This window comes from Hyla sarda, chromosome 4, assembly GCF_029499605.1.
Source record: "Hyla sarda isolate aHylSar1 chromosome 4, aHylSar1.hap1, whole genome shotgun sequence".
NCBI classification, from domain to species: Eukaryota; Metazoa; Chordata; class Amphibia; order Anura; family Hylidae; genus Hyla; species Hyla sarda.
This window is the reverse complement of record NC_079192.1, coordinates 404,945,856-404,967,423: the sequence shown is the minus strand read 5'-3', so window position 1 is coordinate 404,967,423 and position 21,568 is coordinate 404,945,856. Positions and strand designations below refer to the sequence as shown.

The window sequence follows — 21,568 nt, the reverse complement described above, 5'->3', positions numbered from 1 at the left end:
CTGTTGCGCTTTAAAAAAAATCTCAAACTTTTTAACCAAATTAGTGCGTTTAAATTCTTTCTATTTACGACCTATAACTTATTCATTTTTCCATAAAAACGGCAGTATGAGAGCTAATTTTTTTTGCTGTGATCTGTACTTTTTATTGATACCACATTTGCATGTATGAAATTTTTTTGGGGAATATTATGTGATATATCAGTCTGACCACAGTGCTGTCTGCTGACATCTCTGTCCATGTCAGCAACTGTCCAGAGTAGGAGCAAATCCCCATTGCAAACCTATCCTGATTCAGACAGTTCCTGACACGGACAGAAGTGTCAGCAGGAAGGACTGTGGTCAGACAGAACAACTCAACTGTCTGTGAAGCATACATCAGCTGATAAGTACTGGAAGGATTAAGATTTTTTTATAGAAGGGATTTACAAATCTACAACACAAATAGAGAACCATTGCCACAAATCCACCATTTGTATTTTGATCTACTTGCTTCTCAGGATAATTTAAAAAACTAACAGGTTGTTAGTATACATTTTAATCAAAAAGTACAAGCCCACTCGCTACGTCAAGGCCCTTCCCTTCTTCCATGGCCAGCACTCCACCCATTCAGCCCAGGCTTTTTTAAGTAGCAGGACACTGCATAAGGGTTTCCTCCTAACATTCTCCCAGCCCCCTGGCAGGGAGCACATGGTAGGTGTTCACTTTGGTGTGGTGTTCTGTGGCGGTCATTTTTTCTGTGATGCTTTGTCTGTGGGGTGATGCGGCCCAAAGCCAGGGGCTTGGTCGGGCAGCAGTGGAGCTGCCTGGCCACTGGGTCATTCCCCCCCCAGTGGGCATGGTGTTTCATAGGCAGTTGTCGCCGCCCGGCGCTACACACTGCAGTGTTGGGTTAGGGTCCCACTCTGAATAGGTGGCCTTGACATGGCGAGTGGGCTTGTACTTTTTGATCAAAATGTATAATAACAACCTGTTAGTTTTTTTAAATTATTCTGAGAAGCAAGTAGATCAAAATACAAATGGTGGATGTGCGGCTGTGTTTCTCTATTTGGGATTTACAAATCTGTTTAACTTTCTGGCACCTGTTGATTTGAAAAAAATGTATTCCACCAGAGGACCCCTTTAGATTCCTCCCCCAATAAAAATTTAATTCATCACTTTTTTCTTTTTTAAATAAAACACTGTACAAAAAAAAAGGAAAAATACACATATTTGGTATCGCCAAGTGCCTAATTGTCCGAACTATTAAATTATTCTGTCTCTGATCCTGCATGGTGAACAAAAAAATTCCAGATGCCTTAATTGCTGCTTTTTGGTTGCATTACATCCCCAAAAAACATAATAAAAAGTAGATCATGGAGCAAACTACAAACCCTAACACAGCTCCGTAGGGGAAAAAGAAAAAAGTTACAGGGGTGAGAACATGGTAATGAACAAAGTTTATTTTTTTTATTAAGTTTTACAATTTTTTTTACCATAAAACACAACAAAAATTATTCAAGTTTGGTATCCTTGGAATCGTATTAACCCATAGAATAAAGATGGCATGTCAGATTTACTGTAATAAAAAATTATTGCCCTACAAAAGTGTACAATTCCATATTTTTTTTCAATTTTGTCCTACACAATTTTTTTCTTGCTTTGTAATACATTGTATGATAAAAAAAAAAAAAATCAGTGGAAAGTACAATTTGTCATGCAGAAAATAAGTCCTAATAAAACTTTGTCAGTCAAAAAAATAAAAAGTTATGGTTCTTAGAAGGTAAGGAGAAAAAAATTGTGAGCCAGGAAAAAAATTTGCTGGGTTATTAAGGGGTTAAGTACAGAGTAATATAAGTGAGTCCTATACTTGGCATTTATCCTTTTAGACTGTTTCTCTGGATGGAACTTTGTTCCTGAAATCTGGTGTGATATCTGGAGGATCGAGTGATCTACGATTCAAAGCTAAACGCTGGGATGAGAAAGAAATAAATGATTTAAAAGAGAAGAAAGATTCTCTGATGAGTGAGCTGAAGGTAAGTGCACCACATCATTCCTCCTTCTTATTTTTTTGCCATATTGGTTGCTTTTATTGACCCTTTTTTCTTCTTTAACTGTAGGAACTAATGAAGGTTAGGAGAAAAGAGAGCGATTTAAAGCAACTTCAGGCACAGATACAGGGAACACAGACACGTCTGAAGTATTCCCAGAGTGAGCTAGAAGTTATTAAGAAGAGACATCTTGGCAAATGCTTTGCGGTAGTAAAACAATACTAAACATTTAATTCTTGGGGGCTTAAAGGGATACTCCACCCCTAGACATCTTATTCCCAATCCAAAGGATAGGGGATAAGATGTCTGATCGCAGGGATAGGGGATAAGATGCCTGATCGCAGGGATAGGGGATAAGGTGTATGATCGGTGGCTCGTGACGTCACGGCCACGCACCCTCAATGCAAGACTATGGGAGGGGGTGTGGCGGATGCCACGCTCCCTCCCATAGAATTGCATTGAGGGGGAGTGGCCGTGCTGTCACAAGCGGGGTGTGGCGTGACATCACGAGCCTCCGCCCAGCATCGCCAGTCATCAAGCACGGAGCGAAGTTAGCTTTGTGCACCGGATGTTTGGGGTGCTGCAGCCGAGATCGCGGGGGTCCCCATCAGTGGGACCCCTGCAATCAGACACCTTATGCCCTATCCTTTGGAAAAAGGAAAAGATGTCTAGAGGCAGACTACCCCTTTAAAGAGGGTTTTTGAGATTGAAGACAAGTATTTGCTGTTATTTCTTTGGAATTGGCACCACCCTTATCTTCAGGCAGTGCCTGGTATTGTGGGCCTCAAGGAAATGGAGCTGAGCAAGAATACCAGACAGCGCATGGAGAAAACTATGGCTCCTTTTAGACAGACAGGTTATTCAGTGCTGTTTAAAAGAGCCTTTACACAGCCCCATTATTGTGAGTAAAGGGCCTTGTTTGAACGTTTATCTCCCCATTATCAATGCCTTTATGATGTTTCTGGACAAGAGCAAAACCTTTTTTCTCTATCTGCTCCATTGGGGACACAGACCATGGGTGTATGCTGCTGTCACTAGGAGGCTTGACACTATGCCAACAAGAGAAGTCGGCTCCTCCCAGCAGGGTATACCCGCCCACAGGCACCTGAGGTAATCAGTTTTAGCTTAGTGTCTTAAGGAGGAGGACATGGTCTGGAGTTCTCCAGACCAGGCCTTATGTTTTATTATTTTTCTAGTTAGGGATGTGTTAGTTTTTTATTCCTTTTTCTTTCATGTTTTCAGGTGGGGATTCAGGAACTGCGGCTCACTGTCTCCCCATTGTGATTGAGGGGGCACAGACACTGCGTATATGTGCTGTTAACCCCCTCTCGCCAACGGTCAGGGCCTGGGGTTGTACCTCATGGGTCCGGGTCCCCCTATTCCCTGCTCGCCTCGCACATGGTAGCTCGGCGTGATGCAGGTGACAGAAAGCTGACTGAAGACCTCATAGAAGACTTCATTAGGTAAGTTCTTCTGACTGAGGTGAGTATATTCCCTTTCTCCCTTAGGTAACTACCTTGCAACCTCTGGAGACCCTCACTTTTTGCCCACTCTTTCTCAGGGGCTGGCCTGGACAGGTTTTTTTTCTATATTTATTGCTGGGGTGAGCAGGAGCATTTTTGGACTGGGGCACAGCTTTATTCATACTTTTCTTCCCCGTGAGCGCATATGCGAATGACGTGCGCTCGGGGAGAGGAGCGGGCGTGGGCGCCATTACTGACCTTCTTGTCAGAAGCTGAGGGCACTATAGCTCCGCCCCCTCTGTTGTCGGGGCTTCTAAGAGGAGCAAATTAGCCTCCAATCAGCGCTGTGCTCGCATTGTGAGAGGCACGGGCCAATCAGCAGTGCCCCGGCTCCTGGCCCGCCCCTCTTTTGCTATTGGCCGGCATTTCTCCCTTCTCTATCTATACTAGAACGGAGTTCTCCTCACAACAGTTGCCCTGGGGTCTCAGACTTGGGCTGCACAGACAACTGGAGCGTTAGTTCATCATTTTGTCTGTAAAAGCTGTAATTCCAAAATGCCTGGTTCTGCTGAACCCATTTGCTCCCTCTAAACAGTTAACTGGAGTTTTAGCCACTCATTACATCTGTAAAAGCTGTATCTCAAAAATGTCTGGTTCTGCTGAACCACTTGTTTTGCCTGCTCCACTGCTCCCCCAGACCCCCCTGCTATTCTACCCCGGTTGTCTACCAGACCCGGTGGGTTCGGCCGCCCCTCCAGCCTGGGTTCTCTCCCTCCCCCAGTCTATATCCAACTTGGCTCAGGTCTCCCGTTATGTGGTGACTGCATTGGAGAGGCCCTCCCGGCCCTCCGGAGAGTCCCGCTCTCCCCCTATACTGATGCTCTCGCAGCGTCATGGGGGTGTTTTTCATCTGACTCATCCTCCGAGTCTTCTGGCAGGCACGGGCGCTCCCCTCACAGGCATTGCTGCATTACTCTGCCCTGTAGCAAGCATCACTCCCCTAGAGGACGTTCCCATGGTCGCCGCTCTGGCTCTCCAGACCCGCGTACCTGGTCAGTCTCCCCTTCTTCCAGGGCCGCCTCACACGTTCCCATTCACCTGGAGAACTTGTGGAGGAAGTTTCCGATTCGGCCTCTGATTCAGAGGACCACACGGATATGTCGGACATGGTGCACTCATTGGTCTCGGCCACAAAAGACACCTTCCATCTAGAGGACCCAAGAGCTTCGGACTTGGCTCCAGAAGTTTCCTTTAATCGTGCCCAACCTCCAGGTCTGCCTCACCTCATTCTCATTCATCTGGAGAAATTGTGGATGAGGTTTCTGATTCGGCCTCCGACTCAGAGGACCACACGGATATGCCTGATGTGGTGTACTCATTGGACCGGCACCCAAGACCTTCAGCTCTCACGCTGAATTTTACGCCCTGCTGGTATCCGCCTGGAGGCACCCTGACAAGAAGTTTCAGGAAACATAGAAGGTTCAAGCGCGGTATCCCTTCGCCAAGGACCTCATTGCTCGGTGGACCTCCTCTCCAACTGTGGATCTACCGGTCTCCCGCCTCTCTAAGGTGCCTACCTGGCCTTTGGCTGATGTGGCTGCCTTCAAGGATCCAGCCGACATGAAGGTGGAGACTTTGGCAAAACTTTGCCTTTGAGACAGCAGGATCTTTCTGCTTTTGCTTCTGCCTGGGGGTCAAGGGCCCTTTCAGTATGGTCTCCCATCTCCGCCAGGGTAGTCTTCAAGATCCCTCTGGAGGATTTATTTCATCTAGCTCCCGATGCTCTGCAGCTGGAGATTTTCTGTGTTCTGCTTCCATGCGCAGCCACTGTGCTGCCTTTGTCACAAACTACCTGGTAGCCACCGTCCCTCAATGGGGCTTAAAGCCTGGAATGTGGATGCAACCTTCAGGAAGTGAGGCATCAGGCGGAAAAGAGTTCTTTATTACCTCTGGATAAGGCTCACAGAACCGTAAGTCCTCCTTCGGGTTCAGTGGACCTTTGGTGCCACCAAAGGGTACAACAAAGGGTCCAGCCGGGTGCCTTCACGGGAAGAGGGCTCCCTCCTTCCGGACCTGTCCCTTCCGGAGGTTGGCTACCTGTTCAGGCCGTTTTGCGGCCCCATCAGGCACCCGTAAGTCTTCCTCGATCTGATGGGTCGCCCCCACCTGCCGACCTTTCTCGGGTGGTTGGTCGCCTCTTACTCTTTCGGGTTGCCTGGACCACGCACATTCATTGTCCCGGTTCCTTCAGGGGAAAGTTTTCAAGGTTTATTCCAACCTCTTTGTGGTCCCCAAGAAAGGCGTTTCTGTTTGCCCAATCTTGGTTCTCGAGTATCTCCGCCAGCATCTTCTGCTTCCCATCCCGAATGGAGTCTCTCCGTTCGGTGCTGGCGTCCCTGGTTCATGGGGAATTTTCGTTCCTCGGTGGACATCAAGGATACCTGCCTCTATATCTCATTGTTCCGGTCATCAGCAGTACCTCCGCTTTGTAGTTTCGGACGGTCATTTTCTATTGTGGCTCTCCATTTCGGTCTGACCACTTCTCCGCGGACCTTTAACAAAGTCCTGGCGCCTGTGATAGCCCCTTTTACGGACAACAGTTGTTTCCGTGATTCCTTACTTGGACGACCTCCTGATCGGAGCTCCAGCCAGGGCCCGGATCCTTGAGAGTCTTAGTCTCAACCTCCAGACCTTGTCTCTCTTCGGTTGGATGGTCAATCGGGACAACTCCAACTGCTCTCCTGGGGCTCCAGTTCAACGCGGCCTCTGCCCGCTTTCAACTCCGCCGACCAATCTGCTGACTCTCTTGTCAAGAGTCCGATGACTTCAGCACCCTGCTCCAGTTTTCATTCACTTTTGCATGGATGTCCTGGGTGGGTTAGCGGCGGCCGTGGAGGCCGTGCCATTTGCCCAGTTTCATCACCAACCTCTTCAATTGGTGATTCTATTCCGGTGGAACAGGTCTCCATTGTCACTCGACAGTCTTGTTGGTTCCTTCTATGGTGGCTTTGTTTCCCCCCTGCTTTTTGGGGGGCGCTACTTCCAGCCCCTCCCTGCCAATCTGTCGGGCTAGGGAGGTGTTTTCAAGGACCGGCCGGTCTGAGGCCTTTTCCCCTTCAACATGTTGGGGCCTAGGGCAATCCTTTCTTTGCTTGCTTCTTGGGAAATTCCCTTCTAGGCGGAACTCAGGGTTTCCGGCCATCTCGGCACTTTTCATTCCGGGCGTTTCTGGGATGTGGTCTTTCTCAGCCGGTCCTCAGCCGTCCAAGGCTAGTGGTCCCTACATCCGGAGGTGTTTGCAGTGATCTGCAACCTCTGGGGGGCTCCAGGCGTGGACCTCTGCACGTCCTGCCACAACCAAGCGTTCCTCTTTCTTGTTCGGGCTTTGCCCTACCTTATCTGTTTATTGGTCGGGCTTTGCCCTACCTTATCTGTTTCCTCCCCTTCCTCTCTTTTCGGGGTCCTGAGGAAACTTACAGCAGAGGGTGTTCCCGCCATTCTCGTGGCCCCGGCGGGCGTGGTACGTTGTCGTGGTCAGGCTCCTGAACTACTTACCTCTGCACCTTCCCTATCGTCCAGACCTCCTATATCAGGTCTCCTGTGCCACCCCTATTTACCATCTCTGCTTTTGACGACGTGGCGGTTGAGACAGTGGTTCTGAGGACCTGTGGTTTCTCTTCCCAAGTGGTTAGCACCATGCTGAGGGCTCACAAGCCTTCCTCTGCAAAGATTTACCACCATACCTGGCAGTCTTATTTCTGTTGGTGTGAAACTCGGCCTTTTTCTCTGGTCGTGGTTGGCTTTCAGCTCCCTTAGGGGTCAAAGGTTCGGCCGTTTCCATTCTTTTTCAACGTTCTTTGGCATTCAGTTATCATGTCCGAACCTAGTTCAGGGAGTGGCACAAGCTGACCCTCCTTATCAGTCCCCTTCTTTCCCTTGGGACTTACACACTTGGTCTTAGGTGCACTGCAAGGCGCCCCTTTTGACCCCCTCAGGGACATTTCTCTTGGACTCCTTCCCCGGAAGGTGGCGTTCCTTATTGCTCTTCCCTCTGTTAGGAGGGTGTCAGAGCTGGTAGCTCTCTCCTGCTGTTCTCCCTTCCTGGTGGTATACCAGGACAAGTTGTTTTCCATCCAGGTCCGTCCTTCTTACCTGAGATGGTTTTTGACTTTTTCATCTCATTGAGAACATCGTCCTACCGTCCTCTTGTCCGGCCCCTTCTCATCCCTGGAAACGTTTGTTCCACAACCTGGTTGTGCTGAAGGCTGTTCGGACTTATCTCTCAGTCGCTCTTTCCTTTCGTCAGTGTGACCCCCCTTTTTTGTTTTTCGGGGAGTTCGTTGTATAGGACAACCTGCATCTACGACCACCATTTTTCGGTGGATCCGGTCTGCTATTTTGGGAGCTTACCGCTCAAGTGGAAGATCCCACCCTTCAGGGGTTTGGCTCATTCCACCCGTTTTTCAGGGCATCCTGGGCCCTCTGCTACGTGGCTTCGGCCTTGCAGTTCTGTAAGGCGTCCGCGTGGTCGTCTTTGTACACTTTCTCAAGGTGCTACCAGATTCATACCTTCGTATTAGTTGATGCTACTCTGGGCTGTAAGATGTTGCAGATGGTGGTGGTCCAACCGTCCACCTGTCTGATTCCTTACCCACCCAAGGGACGGCTTTGGTACGTCCCATGGTCTATGTCCCCCAATGGAGCCGATAGAGAAAAGGAGATTTTTTATGCTTACCATAAAATCTCTTTTCTCTATCGGCTCCATTGGGGGACACAGACCGTGGGTGTATCTTGCGGTCTCTAGGAGGTGTGACACTATGGTAATAAAAAAAGTCAGCTCCTCCCAGCAGGATGTACCCCCCTTCAGACTCTGAGCTAATCAGTTTAAGCTTAGTGTCTGAAGGAGGTGGAGATGGGCTGGATTCTCCAGTCCAGGTCTTCTGTTTTTTTATTTTCCTAGCATAGGGACATGTTAGTTTTTTATTCCCTTTCTTTTCCGTTTTCAGGTGGGGACTCAGGAACTGCGGTTCACTGTTTCCCCATTGTGAGTAAGGGGGCACAGACATTGCGTATATGCGCTGTTAACCCCACTCGCTAACGGTCAGGGCCTGGGTGGTACCTCATGGGTCCGGGTCCTCCTATGTCTCTGCTCGCCTCGCTCGCGCATAGCAGCTAGGCATGATGCAGGGACCATAAGCTGGCTGAAGACTTCACTGAAGACTCCATTAGGTAAGATCTTCTGACTGAGGTAAGTACTTTACCCCCTTTTTTCTCCATAGGTACGGACTTGCAACCTCTGGAGACCCCCTGTTTTTGGCCCACCTTCAGTTTTAAGGGGCTGCATTTTACAGGGGCTGCATCTTTTTATTAGGGGAGCAGTGGCACCTAAGGGGGCATATATTATAGGGCACTTTACTTCTGGGGGCACTTTATTTTATTATATGTGTGTGTGTGCTTGGTGCAACTACTTCAGCGCCTTATATGCAGTTGTCTGCCGCGGCACTGTTCGGGCCGGGCGCTTCCAGCACCGGCTTACTTTCGCTTTACTTCAGCGCCTTATCCACGGCTTACAGCCGCAGCGCCGCTTCGAGCTGGGCGCTTCTGCGCCAGCTTACTTTCACTTTTAGGCCGCCCGCTTTATTCCCCCGAGCGCTATGCGGACTGGACATGGCGCTCGGGACAAGGAGCGGGCACCATGACAGTCCTTCTCGGCCGGTCTTAGCTCCGCCCACAGGGATGGGAGCTTCCAGGGGCGCGAAGCAGCCTCCAATCAGCGCCGTGGGCGCGATTTTCACAATGTTGGGGCCTGTTACTGGGTGCCTTACTTTCAGGCACGCCCCTCCCTTTCTATTGGCTGGTCTTTTTTAGTCTCCTTAGCTGCACGGAGTGTGTTCTCCTCACTGCAGCTGACAGGGGACACAGACCAGGGTGAGAAGGCTAGTCTCTCTCTATCTCTTTTTCCACCATTATGTCCGCTCCCAGAGCGGTTCCTCCCTCTAGTCAGAAACCTGGAACATCAGTGACTTATTATTTTTGTAAGCACTGTAATACCAAGATGTCTGGCTCTGCTGAGCCCACTTGCCCTGCCTGCTCCACTGCTCCCCCAGACCCCCTGGTACCCCCTGATGCCCTTTCGGTCCCGGTGGGTTCAGCCACTCCACCAACCTGGGTTTCTCCCTGACCCAGTATATGGCTGACTTGACCCAAGTCTCCCGTTCGGTGGCTGAGGCCTCCCGGATAGTGGTGTCTACCCTGAAGGGGTCTTCCCTGCGCAGGACCTCTGAGAGGGCCCGCTCCTCGTCTCCTCATGCTTCACGCTCTCACAAGCATACTAGGGGTGCCTCGTCTGACTCTTCCATTGAGTCTTCAGATAGACGTGGGCGTTCCCCCTCGTGGGTCCTGCTCCCCCTGTCATCTGGGCACGAACGTCGCTCCTCCAGAGGACTTTCTCGGAATCGCCGCTCTGCCACGCCAGAGCTGCATACCCGGTCAAGATCACCCCCTCCAGGACTGCCTCTACTCATTCACTTCCCCTGGTGAACTGGTGGACGAGGCTTCCGATCCGGCATCTGACTCAGAGGACCGCTCGGACTCACTTGAAACAGTGAACTCATTGGTGACAGCCATAAGAGACACCTTTCACCTAGAGGACCCAGGATCTTCGGATGTCTATCCAGAAGTATCCTTTCATCGTGCTAAGCCAGCACCTCAAAGATTCAGCTCTCATGCTGACTTTGACGACATTCTGGAATCTGCATGGAAACATCCAGACAAGAGATTCCCGGGAATAAAGACAATCCAAGAACGTTATCCATTTGTCAAGGACTTTGTCGCTAAGGTGGTTTCCCCTCCCTGAGTAGATCCCGGATCTCTAGGGCGACTACACTGCCTATGGCAGTTGCCGCTGCCTTCAAGGATCCCACGGACAAGAAGGTAGAATCCTTAGCGAAGATTGCTTCTGAAGCAGCTGGCTCTTTTCTTCTTCCCATCTTTGCCTCGACATGGGTGTCCAAGGCCCTATTGTAGTGGTGCCAAAAGCTCCATCAGGATATCTTAGCGGGATCTCCCCCCAGAGGATCTCTCTGCTCTGGCTCTCCAATGCTCTAAAGATGGGGACTTTCTGTGTGCAGCTTCCACGTAGTCAGCCCGTTGTTCTGCCTTTGTTGTGGGTCACTAGCGGCTCTCCGCCGCTTTATGTGGCTTAAAGCTTGGAATGCGGATGCCGCTTCCAAAAGGTCTCTCACTGAGCTTCCCTTTATGGATGGACGTCTTTTTGCCGAACGCCTCGATGAGGCAATGGGAGGTAAGAGTTCCTTCTTACCTCAAAATAAGGCTCGCCCTTCTTGCCAATGGAAGTCCTTTTTGCTTTTGGTCATTTCGGACCTCTGGTTCCAGCTAAGGGTCCGGGCCGGCGCCCTCGCGGGAAAAGAAGGCTCCCTCGTGCCAGGCACGCCCGGCTTGGAAGTCGGACTCCAACCGGTCCGGCCGTTATGCGCCCAAATCGGGCAACCGTAAGCCCACTTCTGCATGAAGTGAGGCCCCCACCCACGGTTTCTTTCGGGTGGGAGGTGGTCTCTCCTTTTCCGAGACACCTGGACTTCACACATTCAGGACTCTGGGGTCAGGGATGTGGTGTCCAACGGTTACTGGATCGAATTCGCCTCCCTTCCGAGTGATCGCGTTTTTCGATCCCAGGCCCCCCGGTCTCCTCCTCTGGTGAAGCAATTTCGAGCCGCTCTCCAGTCTCTGCTTCTCCAGGGGGTTATCGTCCCCGTTCCTCCAGGGGAACGTTTTTGGGGTTTCTATTCAAATCTTTTTGTGGTCCCCAAGATGGACGGTTCTGTGCGACCAATCCAACCGTCACCTTCTCATCCACCACTTCAGAATGGAATCTCTCCATTCGGTGGTGGCGTCCCTGGAACAAGGGGAGATCCCTTCATCGGTGGACATCAAGGATGCCTACCTCCATGTGCCAATATTTCCGGGCCATCATCGGTAACTCCGCTTGTGGTTCCGGAGGAGCACTTTCAATTCGTAGCCCTCCCCTTTGGTTTGGCCACGGCTCCTCGAGTCCTTACAAAGATCCTTGCGCCAGTGTTGGGCCTTTTTGGTCGAGGGGAATCTCGGTGATATCCTATCTGGACGACCCTCTCATCAAGGCTCCGACCAGAGCCCAGACTGTGGAGAATCTGGACGTCACTCTCCACTCTCTGACTCGCTTCGGGTGGATGGTCAACTGGGACAAGTCATTCTTCTGTCCTACCCAGTCTCTAACCTTCCTGGGACTTTGATTTGACGGCCTCTGCCCGCATTTGTCTTCCGCCGGACAAACGTCTGGCCCTCTGGTCCGGGGTCCGTTCCCTTCGGACCCAGGTATCAGTCTCCATCTGCACAATATGGACGTCCGGGGCGGGTGGTGGCAACTATGGAGGTCGTCCCCTTTGCCCAGTTTCATTACCGCCCCCTTCAACTGGCGATTCTCTCTCGATAGAACAGGTCTCCTCTGTCCCTCGATCGTCAGATTGTTCTCCCTCGCAGGGTCCGTCAGTCTTTGCTCTGGTGGCTCCGCTCCCCCCTTCTTCTCAAAGGGCGGTCATTTCTTCCCCTTCTCTGGCAGGTTGTTACAACGGTTGCCAGCCTGTCGGGCTGGGGCAGCGTGTTCAGGGATTGGAAGGTCCAGGGACTCTGGTCTCCCCTGGAGACCCTTTTTCCGATAAGCATATTGGAATTACGGGCGATTCTTCTTTGTCTTCTTCATTGGGAGTCCCGTCTTCAGTCTCGACCTGTCTGCGTTCAGTCAGACAACCCCACGGCCGTGGTGTACATAATTGACAGGGCGGCGCTCGCAGCTCGGCAGCTGTGGCCGAGGTGACCAAGATTCTCACCTGGGCGGAGAGTAAGGTTACGGCCATTTCAGCGTTTCATATTCCGGGAGTGTTCAACTGGGAAGCGGACTTCCTCAGTCGGTCCTCACCCGACCCCGGCAAGTGGTCTCTTCATCCGGAGGTCTTCGCGCAGCTCTGCGACCTCTGAGGCTTTCCCGGATGTGGACCTCTTCGCGTTCGGGCACAATCGGAAGATCCTTCCGTTTGTGTCCAAGTTCCGGGACCCTCAGGCTTTGGCCGTGGACGCCCTAGTGATTCCTTGGGCGGGGTTCTCCCTACCTTATCTTTTCCCTCCTCTTCCGCTCCTTCCTAGGGTGCTGAGGAAGCTCAAGGCAGAGGACGTCCTCGCCGTTCTGGTAGCTCCAGATTGGCCCCGAAGGTCGTGGTACGCCGACGTAGTCAGGCTCCTGGACGACGCTCCTCTGCGCCTTCCGCTCCGCCCGGTCCTACTCTCTCGGGGTCCTCTTGCCACCCCAATTTACAGTTGCTGCATTTGTTGGCGTGGCGGTTGAGACCGCGGTTTTGAGGGCCTGCGGGTTCTCTTCCCAAGTCATTCACACCATGCTCTAGGCTCGTAAGCCCTCCTCTGCACGAATTTACCACCGTACTTGGCGGTTTTATTTTCGTTGGTGTGAAGCTCAGGACTTCTCCCCTATGACCTTCTCGGTTCCCTGTATTCTCTCCTTTTTTTGCAGTCGGGGTTGAATTGGGTTGTCTCTCAGTTCCCTTAAAGGTCAGGTTTCGGCCCCTGGTTTCTATTTCTCATGTTCGGACCTTCATGCAAGGAGTGGCGCACGCTGTTCCTCCTTATCGATCACCTTCTCCCCCTTGGGACTTTAACTTGGTTCTGAGTGCCCTCCAGGGTGAACAGTTAGAGCCCCTTAGAGAGGTGTCTCTCCGCCTCCCTTCTTGGAAAGTGGCGTTTCTTGTTGCTATCACCTCCATCCGGAGGGTGTCTGAACTGGCAGTTCATTCCTGCGGTTCTCCGTTTCTGGTGATCCACCAGGACAGGTCTTTTTCCGGCCAGTTCCTTCCTTTTTGCCTAAGGTGGTCTCGGCCTTTCATCTCAATGAGGACATTGTCCTCCCGTCCTTTTGTCCGGCTCCTTCTCATACTAAGGAGCGCTTACAAACTTTTCTGAGTTCATACTTTCGCATCGGCTGATGCTAGTCTGGGTCGTATAGTGTTGCAGGCGGCAGTGAATCGGCCGTCTGCCTGTTTACTTATCTGCCCACCCAAGGGACGGCTTTGGTACGTCCCACGGTCTGTGTCCCCCAATGGAGTCGATAGAGAAAAAGAGATTTTTTTAACACTTACCGTAAAATCTCTTTCTCGAAGGATCCAGCCCTTTTTGGGTTTTTCCTTTGGTTCTCTGTCCGCGGGAGTGTTAAGTTGTGTTTTTTCTTCTGGTTCTCAGACAGTTTGGGGTTTTTCTTTGCCCTATTGGTCTCCTCCTATTGCTCTGGAACTTAAACTGACTAGCTCAGAGCCTGAAGGCCGGTATATCCTGCTGGGAGGAGCTGACTTTTTTATTACCATAGTGTTGCACCTCCTAGAGACAGCAAGATACACCCACGGTCTGTGTCCCCAATGGATCCTTCGAGAAAGAGATTTTACGGTAAGTGTTAAAAAATCTCCTTTCTCGAAGGATCCATTGGGGGACACAGCTCCCCCCCTTTTTTATGGTGTTCCTATTTCAGTTATCTGTCCGAAGGTGTGTTCAGTTGTCTTTTCTTCTGATTGCTCGGACAGTTTGTGGTTTTTTCTTGACCTGTCGGTCTTCTATTGCTCTGGGACTAAAACTGATTACCTCAGGTGCCTGTGGGCGGGTATACCCTGCTGGGAGGAGCCGACTTCTCTTGTTGCCATAGTGTCGAGCTTCCTAGTGACAGCAGCATACACCCATGGTCTGTGTCCCCCAATGGATCCTTCGAGAAAGAGATTTTACGGTAAGCATAAAAAATCTCCTTTTTAAATCCTAGAAAACCCCTTTGAAAGAGAACCAGTCAACTCCAGAAAGGACATACTGAGTTAGTGACAGGTTGGCTGGCTTTAGCCATTTCACAAAAATAATATAAGTAATATCTAAAAACCATGAGTGACTGAGTCACCATGTAGCACCAGCTATAATTTTCATGAGGAATGTTTTATACAACTTTAAGGTTCTATTTTTTTTTTTACAACCAATTCATTTTAAATGTGCATGCATAGCTGATTTAGCTTGAACTACTGGTTATTGACTTATACACTCATACTTTATAAGTTATCTCATTTGCTTTTTACTTTATATGATACAAGATTCTCTATAATGTATTTTTCTTTTAACAAATAGCACTTTTCTTCTTTTTTCACGTACACAGGAAAGATCCAGGCTGGAAAGCGAGTTTGCTAATCTTGCATCTCATATCACAATGTTAAAGGAGGAACTTGAAAGGAGAAGACTAGAAATCGAAGAACTTCAAGAAAAAATGAATAAGGTGAATAAACCTGTCTTGCTTTGTAACATTTATTAGACTAGATCACTAGAAGCTTTAAAAATAGAAGGAAACAAGTAATAGTTGTCTGGGTGAGGAATGTATGCATACTAGACAAGCTTGGCTTCACATTGTCTACTGCCTGGTATTTTTACTAGTGTTGTAGATGTCAAAGTGAAGCATGTATGGTTACACTTTAACATATACATCAACATTTGTAAATGGGTGAGGGGGAAGAGACTGGAGGAGAAAGTGAAAGGTGGGTGCGTTCTCCTATCACTTAGTAATAGTATTAATAGTGATAAGACAAATGCAGAATAGTGTTCACTTAACAGTTTTATGCTACGTCGCTGGTATAACAAAGCCTACCTGGCATCCATTGACAAAACATAGTTTACAAGTGACTGTATTTGGTTTGTTTTCCGAGCAAATCCTCTTGTTTTAGTTTTTTTATGTTTTGTTTAGTGCAGTTTTGTAGTCTACTATACTTTTATGTAAAAAATATTTTTTTTTACAAATGTTCTTTTTTTACTATTGATATTTTAAAATAATCTTTAAATCTAGCAGCTATCACCTTGGCCACTAGGTCTAATAATAAGCTGATACTTTACAGCAGCCAACTCCTTAACGCAGGCAGGGTTACTGTGGAAGGTGTATTGAGAAGATGGGATCAGACCATTCACAATAGATGATGGTCAGATCTTAGTCTCCCTTTTCCTGCACAATGACCTCTGCACAGATCACAGAGCATGCCTAGAAACCCCTCCCATACCAGTGAGTAGGGTCTTCTCCAGACTACTGTGCCTATGGCCATAGGGCTTTCTGTAAAGCATTTGTTTAAATGCTGTTAAAAGTAGCTCAGGCAAGATGTCCGCCCCATAATTGTACTAAAAATAATATAAACAGATAAGTAAAAAAAACATGTATCAGTATCTGGCTCACATCAGTAAAAAAGACAGAACAGAGGGCCTGTGGAAAATCAGAATAGGGCTAGCCCTATGAGGGGGAAGACATCAGTGGGAGCAGGTGTATGTGGCCAAGCTTACGTGGATGGACATATAATGCATTTAATGAAATATTATCAAAATGTTGTACATCCCCGTAGAAAAATTACTTTCTCGGTTGCTCTTCATTGGGGGACACCTTACAGATGGATATATGCTCTTGCCACTAGGAGGCGCTGACACTAGGAAGAAAAAAAGGTTGGCTCCTCCCAGGCAGGATATACCCGCCCACTGGAAGTGAGGTAATCAGTTTTTTCTAGTGTCAGCTAGGAGGTGGACACGGTCTGGTTCTCTCCAGACCTGGTCTTTTTTTATTATTTTCTAGTAAGGGCTGTTTAGTTAGATTCTTTACTCGTTTTTACTTCCCTTTTTCAGGTGGGGGTTCAGGAGCATGGCGCTACCTGTTCCCCCATATGCGGCTAAGGGGCACGGGACATAAAATACAAATGCACTGTTAACTCCTTCCCGCCAACGGCCAGCGCCTGGGGTTGCACCGTGGATCCAGGTCCCCTTATTTTCCCTGCTCGTCTTGGGCTGTAGCAGCATGACGTGATGCAGGTGACTAAAAAGCTGGTTGAAGACATCTCTAGGTGAGTATGTGAAGACAGGTGAGTATATGAAGTTGGAGTCCGTGGGTGAGTGATGGTTGACGCCCTCTTGTGGCCTATAATTGAATTGCACCTCCTTTTTTTCCATGCACCCTTGTGTCCTCTGGAAAAAATTGCAGTCTTAGCCGGTGCTATCTATCGCTTCCGGCCTTTTGACTAAGATCAAGTGCAGTGTGGGCTCTTATCAGTTTAATATCTGATACTTCCCTTATCCGGGGACCATATAGTTCATAAATTTTTTTTTTTAGTACATGGGCCGATGGGAAGCTTGCTTCCGTCGCCCCATGCCTGGACCCGCTATGGTGGTATCTTCGGGTACAGTACGCGATGTCTGGTGGGGTGACCTGGCGTATCCTGTGTATCCCATGCTGGGCAAAAGGGATACAATCCACGGCTCCAAAGCCTCCCTGGGTGACTGGGATCCTATTTCTGGCTTTTAGGTTTCAGTGCCTTTCCAAATGCATTAAGGGGCCCAGGGATTGCTCTCTGACTGTGTCCACTTATCACCAGCGCCTGGAGGGACACTCATTTCGCCAGACCGTTGTCTACAGTTTCCTTCCGTGTTGGTCTCCCATGCAACTGTCTGAGAGTTCCTGCAGGCAAGGATTCGGCTGACAGCAGCCAGTCTTCATCTGCATGGTCTCCTACACCACCCGTTCGCCCATGCATTTGGCCGCACTCCGGTGCCCCACTGTCTAGGGGAAGTTTCATAGAAGTGTTCCTGTGTGCTCAGGAATCCTCCACCTGTCAGCCGGACGGCTGTCTCCTTAGTTTTCTGCTACATCTGGTCAAATATCATACGCTTCCCACTGTGTGGTGGCAGTTCTGGTAACCCACTGCTTCGATGTAGTCCCGAGTGGGTCTCCCCATGTTGCTCTGTGTGAGCCCTCTGCAATGCGCCACATGCTGATTAGTGGTGTTTCCTATTTATCAGGTCCCTCTCTACGTGCCTGCCGCTCTCATGGCTTCAGGCTCGTAGCCCACCTTTTAGTGTTGTTATGGATGCGGGACCCGGTGTGGCCATAGTCTCTATGCCAGGTAGCCAGACTGTGCCTGCGTGGCTTTCGAGTCCTCCAGGTCACCTTCCTGATTCCTGCCGCTTCAGTGGCCGCATTTCGGTGACTCCTTCCATGTGCAGTTCTTCACAGTATGCCTATGGGTTCATGGGAGCGGTTTCCTGCCCCACATGCATCCCTCATCTGTTGCATCTGTGTCAGCAGTCCAGAGGTGTAGCACCATTAGGAGCTAGGGCGTGGGCGTCTCCTACTGGTTCCATGCCTTTTCTTGGCTACAGCTGGACTCTGTTTCCTTTTTCTAGGAGTACCACGTTGGTCTGCTAGGGGCATGGTGGTGACACACCATTGGTTATTGTGTGTTTTTCCATTCTGCCGGACCTTGGGATGTCTGCGTTTTCTTTCATGTCTGCAGTTTAGTTCCCCTCTACTATCGTGAGGTACCCATGTCTGCGTCCCTCCGTATGCTAGGTCCGCTGCACAGGTAGAGTCCTCCCTCCCTTCTGCTCGGTGTGCTGCGCCTCGGGCCTCCCTGTGGTTTGGTTCTGCAATCCTGCAACGGTTGAGCACCTTTGTTCTAGCTCTGTGCCTGCTGGGGCATCACAGTCAGTTCAGCCCCTCCCTACACCTCCAGGTACTTTTCTGGAGTTTCAGTCTAGGGTGACTCAGCCACCTACTCGTGTGAAGACTTTTTATCCCTCTGGGACCACATGGTGGCTCCCCCAGACAGTGATGGGTTGTCGCTGGGCCCTGGGGCTATGTCCATCCTGTACTTGTCCCGTGGTGGTGGGGCAACGTTTCCCTGCTCCTCAGTGCCTGGCGCACTTTGTCAGTCCCCTTTCTGCAGCGGGTATGGGGATCATGGTGCTTGACATGAGTCAGTACCTAGGTTTTCTCTCGTCCACCCTTGTTTCCCTTCACTAGGGGGACTATTTATTTTTTCTGATGCCAAGATGTTGCCATCCCGCTGTTCCCACTTTATAGGTATCTGACTGGGCCCTTGTTTTTTTTTTTGCTAAGATCAATCAACTGAGTTTTTTTTTGCTGTCCAGGCTTGAGGCTTACTGTCCACCATTGCTGCCTGGCTCTTTCTCGTTTTTACGGATGTCTGCTGCTGCTCTCGCATCCTTGGCTCTACTCTGGTGGGAGGAGTTTATGTCCTTGGTTTGTCAGTCTGTACTGCACGTCTTCTGGAGTGACCTTTCTGTGCCCAGAGCTTGCGAGTCCCAGCTGGGTTCTCATTTGTTTTCCTATCCGGTTCCTTTCTGGCAGGATGTATTTTCGGAGTGCTCTGGTCTGCTCGGACCTCTAGGGTCCAACACCGGTCGGTCTCCTTGACTTGGACTCTGTCCTGGGAGGCTGTAACGCCTTCCTTTCAGACGGCTTGTCCATGTGTTATGATCCGACCCGAACTCCTCTGCGATCCCATTTGGTGGAGCGATCTTTCTGTACTGCAGTTCTTCCGTTTCTTCATTTTTTCGACATGGTCGTTTGTCGTCGGTGGAGTTTTTGCGGACGTCTGTTCAAGGGTGAGTGTTCCATTACTAGTCTGTCTTCCAGATGGCTCAGGCATCTCCAGTTTCCTGGTCGGTCTCTCCGGTATCCAAAACTTCCCCTTTTCAGAGCCTTCCACTCCTACCGAGATAGAGGGCGTTCTGGTCTCGCGGATTACACCAGTGCGGCTACTGTTGCCTTCCAGGTGCTCATTGCGGGCCCCTGGGTCAGGGGTTCTTTTTGGGTCTCCAGGACACATTCTGTTTTTTCTTTTTTCCCGTAGTTTCTAGTCTCCACCTCCTGTGGAGACCAGGCGTACACTGATCTCCCTGTTGTGTTCCTGGGACTTTGTCCCATCTTCTTCTTGGATGGTTTCGGTTCATCTGGCTTTCTGTTCGACCCTTCCTGGTCTCTCTATAAGGACCGGGTCTCTTGAGTATACAAAGGTCGATCCAGGTGTCTTGAGTCTTCTGGGACGGCCCTTCTTTCGGCGTCCTAGTCCATATCCATGGACCGGAGATCTTACGGGAGCTCAATTTCTGGGCCTTGTTTGTCTTTGGCCTGGGGGCTCGTCCGTGGGCCTTTGTGGTCTCAGGAGTTTAGTCTCGGGACTGACTTTTTCTCTGGTAGTTGGTTTTCCCCACCCTAGGGGACTGCTTTGGTACGTCCCATCTGTAAGGTGTCCCCCCCAATGAAGAGCGACCGAGAAAAGGAGATTTTTTTGTGCTTACCATAAAATCTCTTTCTCGTAGCCTTCATTGGGGGACACCGCACCCACCCATTTCTTCATCTTTTTTTCCCGGATTACTTTTTCTGGTTCTTGGGTTGTTTTATCTGGGATTCCTTTCTAGGGTCCTTTGGACATGTCTTGTTGGCTTCTCCTACTGCTTTGTAGCAAAACTGATTACCTCACTTCCAGTGGGCGGGTATATCCTGCCAGGGAGGAGCCGACCTTTTTTTCTTCCTAGTGTCAGCGCCTCCTAGTGGCAAGAGCATATACCCATCTGTAAGGTGTCCCCCAATGAAGGCTACGAGAAAGAGATTTTACGGTAAGCACAAAAATATCTCCTTTTCTCTATCGGCTCCATTGGGGAACACAGACCTTGGGTATATGCTGTTGTTGCTAGGAGACTTGACACTATGGAAACCAAAAATTCGGCTCCTCCCAGCAGGATATACCCGCCCACAGAGCCTGAGGTAATCAGTTTAAGCTTAGTGTCTGCAGGAGATGGACACTAGTCTGGGGTTCTCCCCAGACTTGGTCTAACTTTTTTATTTTGTCAGATAGGGACGTTTAGTTTATTTCCTTTTATTTTCCTGTTTTCAGGTGGGGACTCAGGAACATAGCGTTCACTGTTTCCCCATTTGCGATTGAGGGGGCACAGACATCGTGTATGTACTGTCAACCCCCTCTCGCCAACGGCCAGTGCCTGGGGTTGTACCTCACGGTTCCGGGTCCCTAACTTTTCCCTGCTCATCTCGCTTTTCAAGCCCGGCATGATGCAGGTGACTAAAAGCTGGATGAAGACTTCATCAGGAAGACTTCATTAGATAAGTTCTTCTGACTTAGGTGAGTCTATTTCCCTTAGGTACTGGAGTCTCAACAGCTGGAGACACCCTTTTTTTCTATAAGGGTTTATGGGACTGGCCAGGAGGGGTTCTTCCCTCCCTTTTTACTCTATGGGGGAAAGTTTTTATTGGGGTTTGAGCAGTGGCATTTATATATTGCAGGCATATGTGTGTTTGGTGCATAGTTTGTATGAGGCGGCTGTCCTCTGCAGCCGCGACATATCTGTTCAGCGGGCGGGCGCTCCTTCAGCACGACTGCATAGAAGTTTTTACTTTAGTTTTCGGCAGTATTCTGCCGATGGCGTTCACCCGCTCCGTTCCCCCGAGGCGCACATGCGTTCACAAGGTGCGCTCGAGGCCAGGAGCGGGCGCCATCATTATCTGGGTTATTATTTCTTCAGGATGGCGCGAATCCCCTCCAATCAGCGCTGTGCGTGCGCAGGGGGGTTTGCAGAGCCAATCAAAAGGTGTCCTTGTAATTGACATGCCCCCTCTGGCCATTGGCCCAGCGTTTTCTCTCTCTCTCCCTCTCTCTGCTCACAGCTGCAGTCTGAGGGACACAGACCAAGGTGAGACTGTTCCTTTTTAATTACTATGTCCGTGCCCAGAACTGTTCCTTCCTCTAAACAGATAGCTAGGTCCTTAGTTCTTATTACACCTGTAATAGCTGTAACACAAAAATGTCTGGTTCTGCTGAACCTACTTGTTCTGCCTGCACCACTGCTCCCCCAGACCCCCTGGCTTTTACTACCCGGGATGTTCTACCACACTCGGTGGGTTCGGCCTTCCCTCCAGCCTGAGTTTCTTCCCTCTCATAGTCTATATCCGAGTTGGCGCAGGTCTCCCGTTCTGTGGTGACTGCCTTGGAGAGGTCCTCCGTCGGCCCTCCAGTGGGACTAGCTCCCCTTCTCCCTACGCTTCTTGCAAGCGTAATAGGGATGTTTCCTCTGAATCATCCCCGGGGTCTTCGGACAGGTACGGGTGTTCCCATCATAGGTCTCGCCCCACTACCTCAGCTTATCACAAGCGTC

The 21,568-nt window shown here is 49.9% G+C and overlaps 1 protein-coding gene and 1 non-coding gene across 2 annotated transcripts in view; both read left to right on the top strand.

Moving 5' to 3' along the window:
* SMC1B (structural maintenance of chromosomes 1B) overlaps positions 1-21,568 on the top strand; it is a 94,108-nt gene that overhangs the window by 28,339 nt on the left and 44,201 nt on the right. Inside the window, exons 12-14 of the mRNA XM_056517497.1 lie at positions 1,866-2,012; positions 2,097-2,234; positions 14,736-14,852. Coding sequence (XP_056373472.1) covers positions 1,866-2,012; positions 2,097-2,234; positions 14,736-14,852 — 402 coding nt within the window. The remainder of the gene's footprint in view (positions 1-1,865; positions 2,013-2,096; positions 2,235-14,735; positions 14,853-21,568) is intronic.
* Positions 16,599-16,789, top strand: LOC130268037 (U2 spliceosomal RNA). Its single transcript, XR_008843408.1, has one exon. It is a non-coding gene; the product is annotated as a U2 spliceosomal RNA (small nuclear RNA).